The 17,768-nt window shown below is 35.8% G+C and overlaps 1 protein-coding gene across 1 annotated transcript; it reads left to right on the top strand.

Annotated features, from left to right (window-relative positions):
* Window positions 1-1,338: 1,338 nt before the first annotated feature.
* On the top strand, window positions 1,339-16,339 carry LOC133669271 (protein transport protein SEC24 C-like). Its single transcript, XM_062089339.1, has 25 exons — window positions 1,339-1,525; window positions 1,683-2,613; window positions 4,823-5,050; window positions 5,171-5,245; window positions 5,339-5,437; window positions 5,819-5,930; window positions 6,396-6,523; window positions 6,670-6,789; window positions 7,029-7,109; window positions 7,422-7,499; window positions 7,655-7,747; window positions 8,348-8,402; window positions 9,161-9,237; window positions 9,846-9,917; window positions 10,086-10,169; window positions 10,917-11,036; window positions 11,148-11,216; window positions 11,620-11,697; window positions 12,826-12,964; window positions 13,287-13,451; window positions 14,014-14,159; window positions 14,241-14,420; window positions 14,792-14,880; window positions 15,012-15,043; window positions 15,719-16,339. The coding sequence occupies exons 2-25, from the start codon at window positions 1,777-1,779 to the stop codon at window positions 15,829-15,831; spliced, it is 3,270 nt and encodes a 1,089-aa protein (XP_061945323.1). The 5' UTR covers window positions 1,339-1,525; window positions 1,683-1,776; the 3' UTR covers window positions 15,832-16,339.
* The last annotated feature ends 1,429 nt before the right edge of the window (window positions 16,340-17,768 follow it).

Consider the following 17,768-nt stretch of genomic DNA (forward strand, 5'->3'; position numbering starts at 1 on the left):
ACAAGAGAGAGAGAGAGAGAGAGAGGGGATTAATTAAAGTTGAAATAAAACAAGCAATGCAAAGTAAAAAATACATAAAAATATAAAGGGTATTAATTAAAATCCTGTTAAAAAATAATCAAAATAAAAAAGCTAGGCAACGACAAGCCCACCCACAGGTCTAAAGTAGGTGACAAATCATTTACCGGGTTGCTATCTGAATTTTAACTACTATTATATGGTTAAAAAATCAAGAGGGGGAGTTTGGTCTAAAATTCTATTTTTCATCATATTTTCACATATAAAAACTTTAAAAAACACCATAAAAACTTTATCAGCAGCACACTAACCCCTAGACATCTAAAAGTCACTTAGCAAACACAAAAATCAATTGAAAAAAAAAATCCAAATAAACCCTAATCTATTTTTGAAGGCATATTTATAAGAAAAAATTACCATTATTATCAAGATTTTCTTGTCGAATAAACCTATTTGATATAAATACCAGTTATTTTTGTTGTTGAAATATAATGAATCAATAATTTTTTCCCTCCAAAGCTATTTTTAGTGATTTTTTTACTATATTTGTTTCTGTACTCACTTTTAAATTTTTATATCATGAAATTAGTTTGTAAAAAAAAAAAAACCTTTTCGATAAAATTAGGAAAAAAGATAAAAGTGAAAAAAATTGTTTTACCATCCATATAAACAATAAAGTCCCAGATAATATGTTTTTTAATTTAATTTAATTAGTAGTTAACATAGTTTAGTAAGAAAGTTTTGTTTGTAATTGATTTTTTTTTAAATGATTATATTATTTACCATATTTAAAGAAAGCAAGCTACGGTTGACCTGGACAAGAGACGAGAGTAATAATCTGTGTACCTAGAAAAAGCTGACTTGGAATCACAATGCTGAAATGGCACGATCTAAGTGGATCAAAGAAATCACTCCTCTCACAAATAATGACGTGGCATAAGTCTCTCTCTCTTCTAGTTTTATGTGTATTGTAACGTCCTCTCCTATTTTCCAAACTTACCATCCAAATCTTTCTTTTTTGGTAACCTTTAATTTAGTTCCTAATGTTTTATCTAATTATCAATTGAGTCCTCGAACAAATATTTCTATCAGTTAAGTACGAAAGTTTCCTCTATTCCATTAAACGGCGTGTTTTATTTCATGATATATGCGTACGTAAGACAGAAAATATTAACATACATCAACAGAGAGAATGATTCTTCTTCTTTTAAGGACTAAATTGAAGTTTGGTTTCTTGTTTTAGAATAACCAAAACCATTTATTATATTTTATAAAAAAGTGAAAATATACCCTCTCTCTCTAAAAAACCTGTCTTTTGTCATCAACCCCCCCCCCCCCCTCTCTGTCTCTCAATTGATGTGCCCATCTTGGATCTTCCTCTCCTGATTCCAAAAACCCTGAAGAAATCTCTTGTTTTCACTTTCTCTCCTAAACTATTTCTCTTAGATCCAACAACCCTTTTGATCATTTTCGCTGAATTGCTGGATCCAATTCTCTCTGATCACTGGTACTTAACTATCTCTTCTGTCTTCTCAAAAAGATTCAATCTTTATTCAATTTTAGTATAGTTACATTCATTTATGTTTCATTCCAGTATAAATCTGTGGGCTCAATATATATTTATAGTGAATTTAGATTCGGGTTTTGTGTTTTTGAATGTGTAGATTTGGATTTGGTCCTGTTTTTTTGAAGATTGACACTTGTTGAAGATAAAAGAGGGATTTTTAACTTTTGGGATTGGATTGTTTTGATAAAAACATGGCATCTAATGTGCCTCCAGGGGCACCTAGACAACCACCACCGCCTAGTTATAACCCAAATTATCAGCAAAACCCAAATATTTTATCCGATAATTTTCAGAATTTGAATCTCAATCGGCCCTCTTCCATGCCGAATTCAGCTCCTAGGCCTTCGCCATTTGGCCAACCACCTCCATTTCCCTCCTCAGCTCCTTCACCACAATTTTCCCGGCCTGGTGCACCACCTCCTGGTGTTGTCCCTAGACCTTCAGTGCCTCCCTCGGGATTACCTCCATCCACTTTCCCCCCAAATGTTACCCCTGGTAGACCTACTGGGCCGCCTTTCAGTCAGCCGCAGCCTTTCAGTCAGACGCAGCCTTTCAGTCAGACGCAGCCTTTTGGGTCCAGACCGCCTCCGGGGTCATTCCCGTCTTCTGCAGGTAGTGGTCTGGCAACGGGTCCTGTCTCTGGTGCACCACCTCAAGGCTCACTTGTACCGCCATTGGGTTCTCGCCCTAGTCCTGCTGCACCATCTTCTTCACCTTTGAGTATGCCCCCTTCCAGTTCCTTTGGTGGTTTAATGAGTAATGGGCCACCAGCACCAGCTTTCCAGAGTGCTCCACGTTTTCCTTCCCCTGTTAGTGCACCACAGCAACCGCCCATGGGTCCTCCACCAACAGTGGGGTTGGCTCGCGCACCTCAAAGCATGCGCCACTTAATGGGTAGTTCGGGGATTAGTGGTCAGCCAGTTGCTCCTTTTTCAGCACCACCTCAAGGGACACCGTTTTCAGCTCAGCATGGGATGGCACCACCATCAGTAGGTTCTCCTTTTGCACCACAGATGCAACCGCAGTCTGTAAGTTTGTTAAAATCTCACAACCTGCAGTCAGTGTTTGGAAAATCTCAATTGTTATGTAGTTTCCATTTTGAATTTATTTTAACTTCAGCGTTTCACAATTGCTTGAAATTCAAGTAAACTAGCTCTCCTGGCGATGTTGATAGCTTCAAAACTGTTATATTGAAGATAGTTTGTACTCTATTTGGGATTGCATTGGATGTAGATTCAGCCTCAAGGCTCCATTTTGCTTTAGAAAAATGGCTGGAAAAAAATTATAAAAATCAATCATGAACTTGAATAGGTTGGAGGAATAGTGTGCTTTGTTATGTAATATAAGATGAAAGGAAACAAAAACATGCATTGAAATACTTCTACTACTTTAGACTATATCATGAAATGTTTTGATTGTTTTCAAATATGCTATACTGAGAGCCAAGGCTTACTCTGGCGGTATGCATTACTTCATCAAGTGATAAGAGACTGATATAGGAACTTATGAGGCTCTTAATTGGAAGTTTTGCAGGTTCTGATGTCTTCTTATTAACTTTAAAACATTCTTGTAACAGTGTAGATTAAATGCCGTGAACGATTTTTTGATGTATTGAGGCGAGAAATTTTATACCAGATAGTTACTCCATAGGAGAGAGAGGTATGCAGAAATATTTTTATCACTTTTGGTAGGACCGAATGTGATTCTCTCTTTTCAAAGTGGGTCATGGAGTAACTACTGGTCATTACTCCTGGAGTAACATAAAATTTCTTGTATCGAGGTGGCCAGATTCTTGGCTGAGAAAAATTGGTGACATCTTTTTTCACAGCTTATGCTGTGTTGCTTTAACAGTTTGAAAAAGTAAACCTAGAGACTATTGTTGGTAATCAGGTAGATTGCTTTAACAGTTTGTAACCTAAGAGTTATGAGCGATATAACTGGTTTTTTGGGGCCGGACAATGAGAGTTGAAGCTGGTAATCAGGTAGAACCTTAGCTTACAGCTGAACTGAGTAGATTTCCAGCAGTGTGGATGTGTCTAATTAAAGTAAACCATAGCTGACAGTTGAACTGAGTAGATTTGCAGCTGCCTGGGCGTGTCTAATTATAGAAAACCATAGCTGACAGTTGAACTGAGTAGATTCGCTGGTGCTTGGGCGTGTCTAGCTATAGAAAACAGCTTAAATGTCTTCCAACTTTACAAGTATAAGGACATAGACATAGAGGATAGGAAGAAGATAGAAGTAAAGAATAGAGGGAGAAGAACTAAAAAAAGAGAGAAGAAAATAAGGGGAGGCTGTGTGATAGGAGATAAGAAGGGGCTAGGCAGCTTTATGGAATTCTATTGCTTTGAAATCATCGATTCATTTGGATGGAAAGAAATGCAGGAAAATAAAGTATCTTTTCACTTCAAGCCAGTTGTTTTGGGATATATTACTCTTCTCACATGCCAGCGGTGCCTTCAGGACTTTTATGAATGTTTGTCTTAAAGTTATTCAGAGAGATTGGAGTGCTCTTTTAGCTTGAGATTGCTTTAATTTCTTTTTTGTTTGGAGGATTTCTTCTCCCAACTAATCTTGTATATTTTTCTTTCCCCCCTTAAATAGCACTCTTGTCCTTCAGAAAGAAAGACAAAAGAGCAAAGTAAGGAAAAGTGAGGGAAAGAAGAGGGAATAAGGCAGCAACCACCAGCTTCCAGATTCCTTTATCTGTAAAGAAAAGCAAAGCTTTGTCTCTTGATAAGCTCCACCTCCTAACTAGCTGATATACCATGCAGTTAACTTATCATGTGTTTGGTTTGCGCCAGGGTTTTTTATTTGAACAGTCATGGCATTGTATATGTTAACCAAACAAACTTAGTGTGATTTCGTGTGCATGCCTGTTGATATATGGATTAACAGCATAAGAAGTGAACAAGGGTTATTCTTCAATAAATCTGTCTGTAAATCTTCCTTGTACTTCCATTCCATGAATTGTTCATTGCTGGTCTGTTGCCTCAATTGTTTCCTATCTACTTTAGGTAGAATATGAAATTTTCTGGCTATGTTAAGAGCTACTTTTCATGGAAGAATGGGGGCTATCTTGCTTTACAGATTTCAATGTGATCTGTGCTGATGTGTGTTTGTTTAAGTAGCAGGGATCCATCTCCTGCCTATAATGGGTGAATCTTTGCCTGACATCACATATGCATCTCTTTCCTCCCACAAATTCTGAACACTGAATTTTATGGATTCTTCTAGGTAGCTCAACCTCCACCAATTCCTGGTTCTGCTCAACCACCTAGAATGTTTGGAATGCCACCACCACTACCAAATCAAATGACTGCTATATCACCTGTTATGGGTCAAACTGGAAGTCCTCTATCAGGAGCATCAAAGATTGATCCCAATCAAATTCCCCGGCCCATTCCAGGTTCCTCTGTGATCCTACACGATACTCGTGCGGGGAATCAGGCCAACCCACCACCGGTATTTATTCCTTCTTGATTTGTCTCTTTCTTTTTAGTCTCTCTGTGGAATTTTGCATGCTAAATTAATTTAACCACTGGTTTATCAATCCCTCTTCTGATTATTTGTCCTTTTGTAAAGCCCGCTACAAGTGACTACATTGTTTCAGACACTGGGAATTGCAGTCCACGGTACATGAGGTGCACCATCAATCAGGTTATAATAAACTCTTAACATGCACAAACTTGAAGACTTTCTTTGAAGCATTTACAATTTCTGACATTATGATTGACTCCTTCAATATTTCAGATTCCATGCACGGTTGATCTGTTATCAACATCTGGCATGCCGCTGGCTTTGTTGGTTCAACCTCTGGCCCTTCCTCATCCATCAGAGGATCCTGTCCAGGTATTAACAATTTCTTTTTTGTTTATTCCATCTCTACTGCGTGACATTTTCTTCTTTCCTGAATGAAAAGAAAGTTTGTTTTGCTCATTACTAGGTGAAATATTGTTTTCTACTGCAATTCTTCTTTCTTATTTCATTTCCAATGTTCTTTCTTTCTCATTGAAGTTTGATCCCCAACAAAAGCAATTAAAATCTTGTATCTGACACATGATTTGGGAATCACCAACCCATATTATCATCATTTATAAGGTTTTCTTTTTCTTTTTTTGTGTGTAAATGCCTAGTAACCAGTAAAAAGAGCACGGGCCATTGCTTTCATGTTGATGAATTGTGCAATTATAATCTTACTAGTTCTTATATCACAAAAACTTGTGTTTGTAGGTTGTTGATTTTGGAGAAAGTGGTCCTGTTCGTTGTTCTCGTTGCAAAGGCTACATAAATCCCTTTATGAAATTCATTGATCAAGGGAGGCAGTTCATTTGTAATTTGTGTGGTCAGTTTACGTACTATTTATTTTTTTGGTTGTTGGAATTCTTTTTGCAGTTTTAATTGTTAGGCTTTCTGAATTTTGCAAAATGTTTGATTTGCTAGTTATAATGGGATTTGAAATAGTCTTATCCTTCCCAATGCCTCTTTGGATTAGTCGGTGACTGAAGACAAGAAAAAGTCATGTACTATACGTGTCGTATTTAGTTTATCACTGTCAGAACTTCTGGAGCAGTGTTGCATGCATCAATCAAGACTAGACATTGTTTATTATTCACTTTCAAACGTACCACTTTCAGTTTTGGAGCATTGTTTTGAGATGTACAGCTTATAACTAGCTGTGTTGACATTTTATAGATCTGTTAACAGCTACAACACTTTATTGGTTTCATTGGCTAGTTGATTTGGCTCTGCTCCCTGAACATACTGGCATGATAAGGGACTCTACAATTTCACTCATTTGTTTTGGCAGGGTTTACTGATGAGACTCCCCGTGACTACCACTGCAATCTAGGTCCAGATGGTAGGCGTAGAGATGCTGATGAAAGGCCCGAGCTATGCAGGGGAACAGTTGAATTTGTTGCCACAAAAGAATACATGGTTTGTTTTCTCTTAAGAATTTGTAGTTTTATAAAATACCATTTGCTCTCGATTTTCTTCTAATTGGATGCCTATGTGTCTATCTATTATATATTTGATTCCTTGATTCAGTTAAAATATTTTATTTTCTATTTATTGTCTTCTAGGTCCGTGATCCCATGCCGGCTGTGTATTTCTTTCTTATTGATGTATCCATGCATGCCATACAAACTGGTGCGACTGCTGCAGCTTGCAGTTCAATTAATCAAGTTATTGCTGATCTTCCGGTGAGTTTTATGTCCACTTCCGAAACATTTTAGCATGTAATTCGTCTAGTGCTGGTATTTTCATCGACTGGCATTGATATTATGTTGAGATTCACTTGCATTCATTTAATCATTCATGCTATTTGCAGTTATTTTTTCTTTTGATAACTTACTCTAGCTCGTATTTCATAATATACCTAGATTTGCAAACAAGAAGGCAGTTTTGATTACTGATGTATGGACTGAAAAATCCTTTGCAGGAAGGGCCACGGACAATGGTGGGCATTGCAACTTTTGATTCAACAATCCATTTTTACAATCTGAAACGGGCATTACAACAGGTAAATATGACATTTTTTTCCTGAAGATGCAAGTTGATACATTTTTTTTGTTGGAGGATGTATGGTATCTATGAAGTAAAGGAGATGGATAAAGAACTTTAAGTAGATTGAACAATCAGCTAGATGCTGTTTTGTGCTGTCTTTCTCTGCTCATACCTTTTCTGGGAGTTGTTATTAAATCTATGACCAGCATCCAGCACATCATTTTATTGTACTTAGATTTATGGTTCTGATTAAATTTCAATTATTTTTAGAATTTCAGTGAATAGTCAATTTTGAGTGCTGATTTTGATTTTTGACACATGTTTGCAGCCACTGATGCTTATTGTACCCGATATACATGATGTTTATACTCCTCTGCAAACTGATGTTATTGTTCCGGTTTCTGAGGTTAGCCATTTGGACTCCTATTCTTTGGTTGATCTTTTTTGGTCCTGATGGGCCAAAATATACACGCTTATTATTCAGTTATGAGTTTTATGTTTAGTGACACCAGCCATCTTTATTAGTTTTTAAAATTCTTTTGGTTTCTTGTGTGGATTCAGTGCCGTCAACATTTAGAGCTATTATTGGATAGTATTCCAACTATGTTTCAGAACAGTAGAATCGTTGAATCAGCCTTCAGTGCAGCAATCAAGGTATAGTCTTTTTTGCTAGTGGAAACCATATATGTATTGGTTTTGGATGATGTATGCAAATCCCGTAAAAAATTGAAACACTGTACATGTCTTTTCTTAAGGGGAGGTGAAACTTAATTTTTGCACTGACCATGATACTCAGTCCTTTAAAATTTCCAATTCGCTTGCATGGTTCCATCTTGGACATTAGTCTTAACACATAATATTTGAAACGGGGTACTTTGGGCTGCATGCACAACATAGCGCATTTGGACACGTATCATGTAACTAAGCATGCATGCCCTCATAACTAAAATGGAATATACATATACTGTCCGCATGAGGTTTTTCAGCCACTACATTCAAAACACTATTTTCTATCTCTTTTTGCCTTTCAGAGGGAGAACCTAATTGATTCACACTAATTGATACATACGGTGCTTCCTATTTTCCTAGGTTTGTCTTTAGATGGAAAAACCTTGGCAGAATGATACATGTTCCTATGTGTCTGCTGCTGGTGGGTTATAGATGTCACCTGGAATCAAATATTATATGCATCACAAACTCATGCAAATATCTTCAGATATCTGGAATTTATAATTCATTTTTTTCCTATTTCAGGCAGCTTTTTTGGCAATGAAAAATACTGGAGGGAAGCTTTTGGTATTTCAATCAGGCAAGCTTATGAACTTGTCATCATCTGCTCACCTTTTCTTTCTTTCTTTCATTTTTTGTTGTTGTTGACCTATGTAAATGTACATGATTGTTAAATTTTAGTATTTTTATGGTAGGATGCAGTCAATAACATTCTGCTCCTTTTACTTTTCTTTGTTACTGTGCTAGGCATATAATTTGAGAACAGATAACCACTTATTCTCTGTTGCTATATGTGCTCCTGAGGCTTTGATTTTGATCTAAGTTCTGAGTTCAGTTAGATGCCAATAAAGAGAATGATATTTTATACCAAGTATTCATACTGTATATTATGTGATCATGTGTGTAGTTGTTATCTGCATCATTGTAAATTTGTAGTTACTTGGAGTTATTGTCTAGAATATTCAAATGGAAGAAGTGACTTGTGAAATGGAGAAAAGAAAAAGGTTTAACTTTCTCTCGTGAGAGAGTTCTAGAATAAAACACATATACCAGAGTTTCATCAGTTTGATTTAGACTCAATTTGAGCTGGCTGCCTGGCCTATGGTGTTAGTCATAGTTTTATTAAATTGAGCAATCATTTCACTTTTACATTTTTGTCAAATGGAAATTATATGTATTTTTGTGGATGCTTTTCTTGCTTTAAGCATGTTTCAGGCAATTCCATATTTTTCTTGATCCTATTACATGTTAGGAGCTTTCCTGCTTCTTCCTACCACTATAAAACCTAGACTGAAATCATTCTGATGGGGTATTCTGATGATTCTACTATGTTTTCAGTCTTGCCTTCTGTTGGCATTGGAGCCCTTTCTGCTCGAGAGGCTGAGGGAAGAAGTAACATCTCTGCAGGGGAGAAGGTATATTTATCTTATTTATGTGTTCTCCTGCCATCTGTTGTGGTTGTCTTCTTGCTTTTCATGCTGCAGTGTGGAATTAATTTAAGATGAGAACTATTGAATCTTATCCCATCCATTCATATTTGAAGGGGACTGCATAATTTGTTCTAACTTCAATCTCATCTTGCCTTTGAATAGTTATAACTGACACCCGTGCACACTCACACACAAACTTATAGCCTTTCCTAAATATAATTTTTCTTCTCTTATGCCTCTGAAAGATTGGAAGAAGAATCAACATGTTAGGATGATAATTAGATCTGATTATCTGTCAACTTTGGAAGGTTAGTGTTGACAAATGGATATGCTCATCTTCTTGTCATGTTAATCATTATTTGAGGCTTAAATAACCTGGCAGTTTTGTCTTGAAACTAATGGACTGACATTCCTTCTCATGTTCCATTTTACTGGAAGTGGAGTACGGGGCTATAATATGTTTTGCAGTAGTATTCATCTGTTAAACTCTTGTTTTTCCATCATAATTAGTGAAGTGAAGAAACAGTCAATTCAACTGGAGAATATAGCCCTGAGGTTTTGGTAACAGTATTTTCTTATTTACTGGATTGCAGGAGGCCCATAAATTACTCCAACCAGCAGACAAAACATTGAAGGAAATGGCAATTGAATTTGCTGAATATCAGGTGGCCTTTTTATAATTCTGTCCCCCTGTTTACATGTTCATTATGAGGATGCTAGTACTTCAACTGTTCGTTTTCCCTTTTGTACTTTATCATAATCATGAGCTGGTAGATATATACCCTTTTGCCAAAATGTATCTAATCAGGTTTACTTTCCTGTATGTGTTCTAGGTCTGTGTTGATGTGTTCATCACTACCCAGACTTATGTCGACATTGCTTCTATCTCTGTCATCCCTAAAACAACTGGAGGGCAGGTATTATTTGAACTTGAAGTGCCAATCCTGTAGTTATAACACTTGTTTCCCAGTTTCAGTAAAATGACAACATGTATATTGGAATTTTATCTTTGCAATACCATGTCAAAAGGCAGCAAGCCTATTTGTACAGTAGTTAACTGATGTTTGGGACCTATTTATTTCTGTTTAATATGCTGGATGCCCTTTCCAAGCTATCTTTCTCATTTTACTTTTCTTAATCTTTTTTCCCCATTTCTGTGTGATATTTGACTTTTAGTTCTGTGATATGTGGTGATGTCAAGCATCTATTTTCAATGATTTATTGAGTACATCTTCCATTCTTTGGTGACTTATGACCTAGATCCTTGTGTTGGTTTCTTTCCATGGTACGCGCTTCATGTTGCATTCTAAATCATGTAAACATGCTAATTCAAACACGGAAACCTTAATTACATGCTGTGCACCTTGATTCCTCTTGGTGAGTTATGACCTCAGTCTTTTTGGCTGGTTCCATACTGCATATCTTGTACAAGATATTGCTGCCATGATCCTTAGGAGAGAGTTGCTGGGGGCTCTCTTGTAGGCAAGCTGGATAATATTTGGCATATATTGGCAATCTGTTTTATGCTAACATTTCACCACCATATCATTGTACCCATCACCCAGTGCATGAGTTCTAACAACTTGCTGTGAATGACTTCTAGTTTCTTCTTTTAGAGCTGCTATTTCTGATTATGACTTCAAATGTTTCACATTCTATTCCAGGTTTATTATTACTATCCTTTCTCTGCTGTTTCTGATCCAGCAAAGCTGTACAATGATCTCAGATGGAATGTCACACGGCCTCAAGGGTTTGAGGCAGTGATGCGTGTGAGGTGCAGCCAGGTACTCCTTTCTGGGATATATATCTTTTGTACCTTGCTCACAGTTATAAATTGATTGATTATGTTTTCTTTACATGAGACTAGGAATTTGACGTGGTTTGTTTATTTATAGGGCATTCAAGTTCAAGAATACCATGGAAACTTTTGCAAGCGCATTCCAACAGATATTGACCTAGCTGCGGTTTGTATCTTTTTATGAAATTCTTCATTTTCATACTCTGGTAGCCTATTACACTTTAGTTTATTTGTTAATGAGAGCATTCAAGTTGTGAGGTGCCTAGATTCATCCTCTATTGATACTGGACTATAACTTTGCATTTTAAAGCATCAGGCTGAATATAAAATCATATTCACTCGCCAGAAACTTCTTTCATATAACAAGCTATTGAGTGAGTAGAAGAATCTGTTTTGACTTGGGCTGATCTATTGGAGGCTGATTCATCATGTATTTTTTATTTTATGGCTCTATCATTCCATTTCTTGATTTCCTATCTCTGGTTTCATATGAGTCAAGTGGCAACGTGCATATTTTGTAGCATTTTTACTTCTAATTGTTCTACCTGATCATTCCTTTCGTTTTGCAGATTGATTGTGACAAAACTATTATGGTTACATTAAAACATGATGATAAGTTGCAGGATGGCTCAGAATGTGCTTTCCAGGTATCTTAGTATTTCTTGCCACCTGCACAGCTTTTAATACTTACTGGTCCTATCTGCTTTCATTATATCTAGGGTGAATTATGTTGTGGTCCCACCAAGTTTGACCATTATATGGTATAATCTGGTTTTATGATTCATGCAATTAAATCCTTGAATTTCATCTCGACTGCAATGTAAGGCTACTTTCAGTTACCATTTAGTAGGTTAGAGGAGAATCCATGCGACAAGTACAGTGCTGTAATTTCTCCCAGAAACCCACCTTGTCCTAGTGTCAGCAGCTTATGAAAACTCAAGTTCTTCAATGGTCCATTCATTTTGCTAGGGGTCCAATTCAACCACCTGCCGGAGTAATCCAAAACACGAACTTAACTGCTGTCAGGTTTTCTCTCTGTTTCATGTTCAAGAACCATCTAAACAGACCAAGATAACAGTAGCCAGGAATTCACATTCTACTGCTATTCTGATCCTGGCAAGATTTGTGAAACAATAATACAGAAAAAAACGCTAAAAGAATTTGAAACATCAGTATGCTGAATGTGTTGTGATATCTGTCAATAATGTTGTAGCACGTCAATCATGATGTCTGACAACCTTCAGCTCTACTTCCCCATTATTTTCCCAAATGGCTTAATCAAGCTTTTCTCAAATCTCCCTTGGTACTTGCGAAAGAAACAGAAAGATCAGGAGGGTCCTTGTATAGAGGGACTGCAGGGAGAGTTAAAAAACACAACATCATGGCTGATGCCATGTGTCATTGCTGACATATAATGCAACTAACACAAGTGCATTACTTAAGAAGTATCTAGTTAGACGGTTCTTGAACACGAAACAATAACAGAATGAGAGAAAGAAGACTTGATTTTTGCTCTCAATTGAAATTGTGTGCTTTCATCGCTGACATGTAATTCAATTAGCACAGGTACATTACACTAGCAGTATCTAATTAGGTGGTTCTTGAATATGAAACAATTACAGAGTGAAAGGGAGATGACTTTATTTTGGCTGCCAATTGCAAATGCCTGCTTTTATCTTTTTAGAATTATGAAACTTGGAAGGACCATGGAGCGATTTCCCTTGAATCTTTCGTTGAGAAGATTTCTTATTCATATTGTTTGCTTCATTGTTCAGTGTGCCCTCCTCTACACCACCGTGTATGGACAAAGAAGAATTCGTGTTACAAATTTATCATTACCATGCACAAACAATTTAAGTAATCTGTTCCGCTTGGCTGACTTGGATTCCCAATTTGTGTGTTTCTTGAAGCAAGGTATTGAATTTTTTGTGAGGCATTCTCTTTGCTGTCTGTTTACACTGTTTCATAATTACACTGTTCTCATATCATGGTTTCTGACAATCTTTATATCATTCTCATCCAACATGTTTAAGTCACTATCATGATAATAACTGTCATTTTTTCACACTCACTTCCAGCATGTTATAGAAATTCCTGCCAAAGTTTGGCCTTTTAGTTACACAAGAATGGATGTCTCTTTGCTTCTAAAAGTTTTTATTGTTCATGGCATAACATAAGTAATTATTTTTTGTTTTGCCGTAAGGGGACTGATACTTTTCTCAACTTGTCTTTCTAGCGGCAAGCGAAATCCCTTCCAACCCACCCTTGGTTATCCGAGACCGAGTGACAAACTTTTGCATAAACATTCTGCTTTCATATCGCAAATTTTGTGCGACAGTATCATCGTCAGGACAACTCATCCTTCCAGAAGCACTTAAACTTCTGCCCCTGTACACCCTCGGTATATACTTCTCTCGCATTAATTTATGCTCATTCCGATATAGTGTTTATGCTGAAATTGCAGATATTGCTATGAACTCACCTAACAATTAATCATGTTTTATGCTGTGGAACTGTTTCAACAGTTAAATACCTGTACATGATCCATATACACTTGGGTGTCTAGCAGAATTTCTTTTCTGGGAGTTAATATGGTTAAAGCATTGAAGAGCAACATAACTTTATATGGTTAAAGTAAAGCTAGTTAGATAAGTAAATTAGTTCAATGCAGTTACGCCTTTTCTTTTCAGTGTTTCTGTAGCTTTACATTTTTTTTCCTTGGTAGAAATAGCTTAGTTAAAACGTTGATTTGTTGATAAATTTTGATGCTGTTTTTCATTTTGGTGCATAATGATATTTCCTCTTATTGATACTATAGTTCCGTTTCTGTTCTGCAATGTGTATTGTTTACTGGACAGATTTGAAATGGATGCAAGTGTATCAGCAAGTTTCTTTTAGTATATTTAAAGAAATTGACATGCCTTGATTTTTTCCCCTTTTCTGGCTTCCTATCTCTCTTCCAGCATTAATTAAAAGTACAGGATTGAAACTCGATGGGAGGATAGACGATCGGTCTTTTTGGATCAATTATGTTTCTTCTGTTTCTACTCCTTTAGCGATTCCATTGGTGCACCCTAGGATGATTGCAATCCACGACCTTGATTCACAGGCATGGGTTGTCTTTTACTATTTTCAATGCTATATTATATATTTGTCCTAAATTCAATGGTAACCTGCTGCTCATTGACAGGAAGCAATTGGATCTCTTATCCCCCCTGCACTTCCTCTTTCTAGTGAATATGTGAATGACAATGGAGTTTATCTTCTTGAGAATGGTCAGGATGTTTCAATATATATTGGGAACTCGGTTAATCCAGATATCTTGCAAAAACTGTTTGGCATTTCATCTGTTGCTGAAATTCCAACTCAGGTACCATTCTTTTAAAGAATTTAGATCTGCCTAACATCATTATTTTTTTAGTCTTGGTTTGGAAGAAGCTGTACCTGACCATCAGACCAATGTGGAAGATGCCAAATTCACTCGAGGGACATAACCTCGTATGCTATGTGCCCACAGAATGGCCTTACAAGACACCACTAATTCACAGGCCCAGTTGGAAATTTTATGAATGAAACTTTTGGAGATAATAATGCTCAAACTTTTTAAGGTTTTTTGGGGCTTTGAGTTAATTTGATAATTAACATTGTAAATACATGGACCTGTCAGAGGTGTTTTATCAGAAATTTTCTATTTGCGTAGCCATTCAATTGATTTGCAACTAATTATTTTGGTATTCTCAGTATGTCCTGGAGCAATATGACAATCCACTATCAAAGAAACTAAATGATGTGGTGAACGAGATACGACGCCAAAGATGTTCTTTCCTGCGGTATGATGTTTCAGTTGGTGATTTTTAATATAAGAATTTTTTTTGTCTTATATTCATTATTTTTTTCTGTCATTCTATCTACACATGCTTGCAATCTCTCATTCTGATGTATTGCAATTCTTATCTTGCAGTTTAAAGTTGTGTAAAAAAGGAGATCCATCAGGTGAGTTCATTGGACCTGTTCTTCTATATAATGGAGGGAACTGTAATTCCACTACATATTGTAAACCCAAAACCAAAATGAAACAGATTACTAGCTCCTCGAAAAACTCACATTATCTTGTACCCTTGCCAAAGTAGTTGCAGAACTTGTTGGCCATTTCTGATACTTCATTACTTACCAGGTTATTTGGAAATGTGTGGCTAGTTAGGAACTGCATTGGGTCATTTCATGGAAACACAGAACAGAAGTGTTAGTTTGCCAGCACCCACCCTCCTTCACTTCATGGGCCATACAACATTGCTACTCGTATCAATTCTCATGTTGAAGTCATGTTTTGACTGATCATGTAGTTTTTAGGTATCGATATATCATCATTATAAATTTCATGATGACTGATCACAGCACTATATGTAGTCAGAAAAACCACTAGCTACTACCAAAGAGGGCCTGATGATAATTTTGATCTGTCCTGATGATAATTTTGATCTGTAAATGCATCGTGGTAATATCTATGTTCATCCAATCAAATTGTGCTTCATAAAACACGCACCGATCTCATCTTTGTCTGGTGTTGAGTTTTCTTCTGCTGATACCACTGGATGGAGAGAGTTTTTATCGTTAAAATGTTCTTAACAAGTTTGATTTGTTAAAATTCAACTGCTACTTTTTCCACAGGAATGACATTCTTCTCATATTTGGTTGAAGACAAGGTTCCAGCTGGCACTCTCTCCTATGTAGAATTTCTAGTGCAGGTCCATCGGCAAATTCAAGTAAAAATGTCTTCATAATTCTGGCATCTACAGTTGATTTTACAAGTTTTGATAGGCGACTGCAAGAACAGAATCAGATTCAAAGTAAAGAAAATCAATGTCATGCTTGATATGTGTTCTGGGATCAGCAACTCACTCTTATTTATTTACAGAAAGCAAGCTGGGTATGAATTTTTCCATGGAAGTTTTGTTGAGTGTGGTTCTATATTTTATAACAGTGATTGCCAATAATAAACTCTTTCATTTATTGTTGTCTTACCCCGTTTCCCCACCATTTCCTTTTCTATTAGTCATTGTGTACTGTTAGAATCCCTATGCCCGCCCCGCCCCGCCCCCTCGGTGGTTAGACATCCACTGATTGAGGGTCTCTCCGGGAAAGTACCGTAAGAATCCAGTGGTGGAGGGAGGGGAAGATGTAAAACAATTTTTTGTTGTAATCTCACACAACCTTGTTAGATTTGTACATTTGTATGACAATTTTAATGAGAAAGTAAACAGAACCGTCTTGAGATATGGTTTTATCACAGCTGAAACTCTTTCATGTACTCTGGAACATAGTCAAAAGCTCTCTGATCAGGGAAATCGAAATTGAATAGAGCTCTGAAATTAATAAATGACGGGTTGCTTTCACTGTCTATGTAGACAATGAACCATTATATTTTGATTTTTTTTTATTCCCCCAATTTCAATTTAACCTTTCTGTGACCTAATTCAGAAAAATGACTGAAAAGTATAACAAGAAGAAATTACATGTCTCGCACCAAACTTAATTTTTATTTTGATTTAAAAATTTATTTTACTTATTTTTTAGTTATTGACTTTGAGAAGAGAGTGAAAGTCATCTAAAAGTAGAGAAAAAATTATCAATTTGGTTACTTTTTGGTGTAGAAACTCATTGATTTTTGTGGCAACAAGTTCCATTCAACAAAATAAAGTTTGATAATGCTAGTTGTTTTCTTTAAACATCCATGATAAAAGAGACCTGGCTTGGTTTATATATTTCTCATCCAATCAATTTGTTTATTTTGGTGATTTAGAGTGTTTAGGATTATTAGATGTGTTGGAGAGGAGTTTATGGTATTTTGAAGGGAAAATAAGTTGAAAATTCTTATCCCCATAAAATATATTAAAATAATGTTTCAATTTTTTGTATGCAATTGAAGGAAAAAAATAATAAATATGTTAAAAATCTTGTCAAAAATCTACTAAAAATTAAAAATAAGAAATTTTATTTTCATTGAAAATTCAAGAGTTGTTTTTTTTGGCATAGTAGGTACAAAATAATTGAATAAGAAATTATTAATATTCCTATAAAAACCCATAATATTATTTAAAAACCATATCAAAATTGCATAATAATTTAAATATCATGTTAAGCATTTTATTTATAATACATTTCAATCAAAATCTAAAAAAAAAAGTGTTGGAAAAAATTCATAAAAAAGGCTTAGGCACCCAGCCATATAGATGGGGCTCGCGCGCCTGACTTTTTTCTTCTTAGTATTTTTTTTTCAAGAGCAAACAACATGTCATTCATTATTATTATTTTTTTAAAAATAAAGTAGATGATGTGTAATGTGATTCTCTATATTCTGGTACCAGCGAGATAGCTTGAAAACCGAGCAAGGCTTTTTGGATCCAAAAAGCTATTTTAAACTCATTTTCATTGAAAAATATATGATAAACACTCTTAAAATCTTAATAAACTAATTTTCAACTTGAAATATCCCTAAATTGGCTAAAAAATACAAAAAAAATCTAAAAAATATATTTCTCAACCTTGATTTGCTTTTTTGGAACAACATGGAGTTAAAAAAAGCACGTTAATAACACTCATCTCGTTAAAATAAATACATTGATACCAAATTTGAATTTTCTATTAACATATGTCGGCCAACCAACTATTTTTTTTTTTATCTGATATTTCTGATGACTTTTTCTTTTTTTTCAAACTC

This window comes from Populus nigra, chromosome 12 (genome assembly GCF_951802175.1).
Source record: "Populus nigra chromosome 12, ddPopNigr1.1, whole genome shotgun sequence".
Taxonomy (NCBI): Eukaryota; Viridiplantae; Streptophyta; class Magnoliopsida; order Malpighiales; family Salicaceae; genus Populus; species Populus nigra.